Genomic DNA, 3,465 nt, shown 5'->3' with positions numbered 1-3,465 from the left:
TACTTCTAAGATATTTTTCTTTGTTCTTTTGGCAATCCATGGTATATTCAATATTCTTCTCCAACACCACAATTCAAAGGCATCAATCCCTCTTTGGTCTTCCTTATTCATCGTCCAGCTTTCACATGCACATGAGGCAACTAAAAACACCGTGGCCTAGGTCAGGCACAATTTAGTCTTCAAGGTGACATCTTCGCTTTTCAAAAGAGATCTTTTGCGGCACATTTGCCCAATGCAATGCGTCTTTTGATTTCTTGACTGCTGCTTCCATGACTGTTGACTGTGAATGCAAGTAAAATGAAATCCTTGACAACTTCAATCTTTTCTCCGTTTATCATGATGTTGCTTATTGGTGCATTTGTGAGGATTTTTGTTTTCTTTGTGTTGAGGTGAAATCTATACTGAAGACTGTGGTCTTTGGTCTTCATTTAGTAAGTGCTTCAAGTCCTCTTCACTTTCAGCAAGCAAGGTTGTGTCATCTGCATAACACAGGTTGTTAATCAATCTATCTCCAATCTTGATGTCCCATTCTTCTTCATGTAGTCCAGCTTCTAGGATTATTTGATAGGTTATATAAATAAAAAATAAATGAAATGAGTTGTCTTGACTACAAAAATTATCAGATTCAAATTTAAAAAAAATATGACTCAGATACTGAAATCAGAGAACTGAAGTAACGTATCTCAGGTCATTAGACAAAAATAGTGAGAGCCAACTCTTACATAGCTTCTGCACAATAATATGCTTGGATATTAATGCTCTGAACTAACAGTTTACATGTTTAATTCATCTGTGCAAGGTAATGTTCTAAGTATTGTCATTATTTTACCTAATCTAATGCTCACCATGTTATTGCTGATGTCATATGAATCTTGGCTGAAAACAGAGAATTCCAGAAAGATGCTTACCTGTGTTTTATTGACTATGCAAAGGAATTCAACTATCTGGATCATAATAAATTATGGATAGCATTTGCAAAGAATGGGAATTCCAGAAAAGTTAATTGTGCTTATGTAGAGACTGATGCCTTTGACTTACAGTTTTGGAAAGAATATTGAATATACCATGGACTGCTAGGAAACAAACAAATCTGTCTTGGAAGAAGTAAAGCCAGAATGTTCCTAAAGAAGGGAGGATGGTGAGACTTTGTCTCACGTACTTTGGACATGTTATCAGGAGGGACCAGTCCCTGGAGAACAACATCATGCTTGGTAAAGTAAAGGGTCAGTGTAAAAGAGGAAGACCCTCAATGAGATGGATTAACACAGTGGCTGCAACAATGGTTTCAAACATAGCAACGGTTGTGAGGATGACGCAGGAGAGGGCAGCGTTTAGATCTTTTGTACATAGGGTTACTATGAGTTGGATCCAACTTGATGGTACCTAACAACAACAATTTTCACCATACATTAGGGTCGAACTTTATTCTTATCCTCTTTTTATACAGAATGGATCTAGGAATGGAGAGTTCAGTAACTAACAGTGGAGGTAGAGGGGAAGCTAGAACAAGGGCAGTAGTCTGGTTGCAGAGTTTGTGCCCCTCACCCACTACCCCTTGGGTTCTCAGAGGGGTAAGCCATGCCGTGATAGTTTTAAGATCCCAGTGGTTCCTTAAACCAGAGAGGTTTATTCAATTCTGTCTACCTTAACAAACACTTTAGAAATAAGAAATTTGATTTTTTTCTCTTTCTCTGTCTCTCTCTCTTTGTATTTTCCCCAATTTCTCTTTTTCACTCTTTGTGTTGCATGGGGCAGTGATTTTTTAAGTTACTACTACATGTTGATAGAGGACACCTTCATCAGGAAACTTCATTACCGTGAACTCTGGCAACTTCAGTATAAGTTACCAATTCTTTCAACCCACAGTTGCGAATTCATTTATTTTTTTCTGGTAAATTTGTTGAATTACAAGTGATTTATAATCCCCGAATCAACACAAAAGTTCTACAATCTATGGAACTTTCTTCTATTAGTAAAATTGTGTTCACATGTGTGTGCACTTATGCTTATGCACACACACATGCACTGAACATGCATTTTGGAAGGTCACATCCTCATGAGTGATCTGTGTAACATCAAAGCTCTCCTTGATGCCCCAGGTGCAACCTCATGGACAACACCATGTGGCTGTCCAACCACACTGGAGGGGCCGATTTCTTCCTGTTGGGACTCTTCAGTCAATCCAAACACCCAGCTCTGCTCTGTGTGGCCATTTTTGTGATTTTCCTGATGGCTCTGACTGGAAACGCCATCCTGATCCTCCTGGTACACTCTAATGCCCACCTCCACACTCCCATGTACTTTTTCGTCAGCCAGTTGTCTCTCATGGACATGATGTACATTTCTGTCACTGTGCCAAAGATGGTCATGGACCAGGTCATGGGTGCCAAAAGTATTTCAGTTCCTGGATGTGGGATACAGATGTTCCTCTACTTGACACTAGTAGGATCAGAATTTTTCCTTCTAGCTGCCATGGCCTGTGATCGATACATGGCCATCTGCCATCCGCTCCATTACCCCGTCCTTATGAACCACAGGGTATGTCTCCTCCTGGCATCCGGCTGCTGGTTCTTGGGCTCAGTGGATGGCTTCATGCTCACTCCCATCACCATGACCTTCCCCTTCTGCAGGTCCAGGAAGATCCATCACTTCTTTTGTGAGGTGCCTGCTGTAATGAAGCTCTCCTGCTCTGACACCTCACTCATTGAGACACTCATATACTTGTGTTGTGTCCTCATGCTCCTCACCCCTGTGACAGTCATTTCAAGCTCCTACTCTTTCATCCTCCTCACCATCCACAGGATGAACTCAGCAGAGGGCCGGAAGAAGGCCTTCACCACCTGTTCCTCCCACATGACTGTGGTCATCCTCTTCTACGGGGCTGCCATCTACACGTACATGATGCCCAGCTCCTACCATACCCCGGAGAAGGACATGGTAGTATCTTTCCTTTACAGTATCCTCACTCCTGTACTAAACCCTTTAATCTATAGTCTTAGAAATAAAGATGTCACAGGGGCTCTGAAGAAAATGTTGAATGTGGAACCTGCCTTTCAAGAAAATATAAAGTAGGAAATTTTGGTAGTAACATTTTCTTTTCCTTCTCTCTACATGTCAAAATTTTAGGATCTTATACCAACTTATTCCTCAGGTTCTCATATCACAGTGTCTCATATCATTTCCATCCTTTTTTTTTTTTAAAGTAGTTGCCTCTATTGCCCTATTATTCTGTAGAAGAATATTCATATTCTTAGGAAATGCATAATGAAAATATTTAGAATTAAAAGCCAAATGGACTCTCAAATGAGAAAGAGAGAGGGAGGGAAATGGTGAAGCAAATGGAGGAAAATATTAACGACAGGTGAATCTAGGTAAGGGGCCTATAGGTATTCTTTGCCCTATTCTTATTCATGCTGCTTTCCTGTACATTTGAAATTAATTCCAAGAGTTAAATATCAGTCCTTG

General features: G+C 40.3%; 1 protein-coding gene across 1 annotated transcript; it reads left to right on the top strand.

Moving 5' to 3' along the window:
- Positions 1 to 2,109: 2,109 nt before the first annotated feature.
- Positions 2,110 to 3,072, top strand: LOC101347060 (olfactory receptor 2T29-like). The gene has a single exon (XM_004390239.1). It carries the CDS (start codon positions 2,110 to 2,112, stop codon positions 3,070 to 3,072), a length of 963 nt encoding a protein of 320 aa, XP_004390296.1.
- Positions 3,073 to 3,465: the final 393 nt, after the last annotated feature.

This window comes from Trichechus manatus, unplaced genomic scaffold (assembly GCF_000243295.1).
Source record: "Trichechus manatus latirostris isolate Lorelei unplaced genomic scaffold, TriManLat1.0 scaffold00290, whole genome shotgun sequence".
Lineage (NCBI taxonomy): Eukaryota > Metazoa > Chordata > Mammalia > Sirenia > Trichechidae > Trichechus > Trichechus manatus.
Note: the sequence above shows the minus strand (reverse complement) of the source record. Positions and strands in the feature narration are given on the sequence as shown.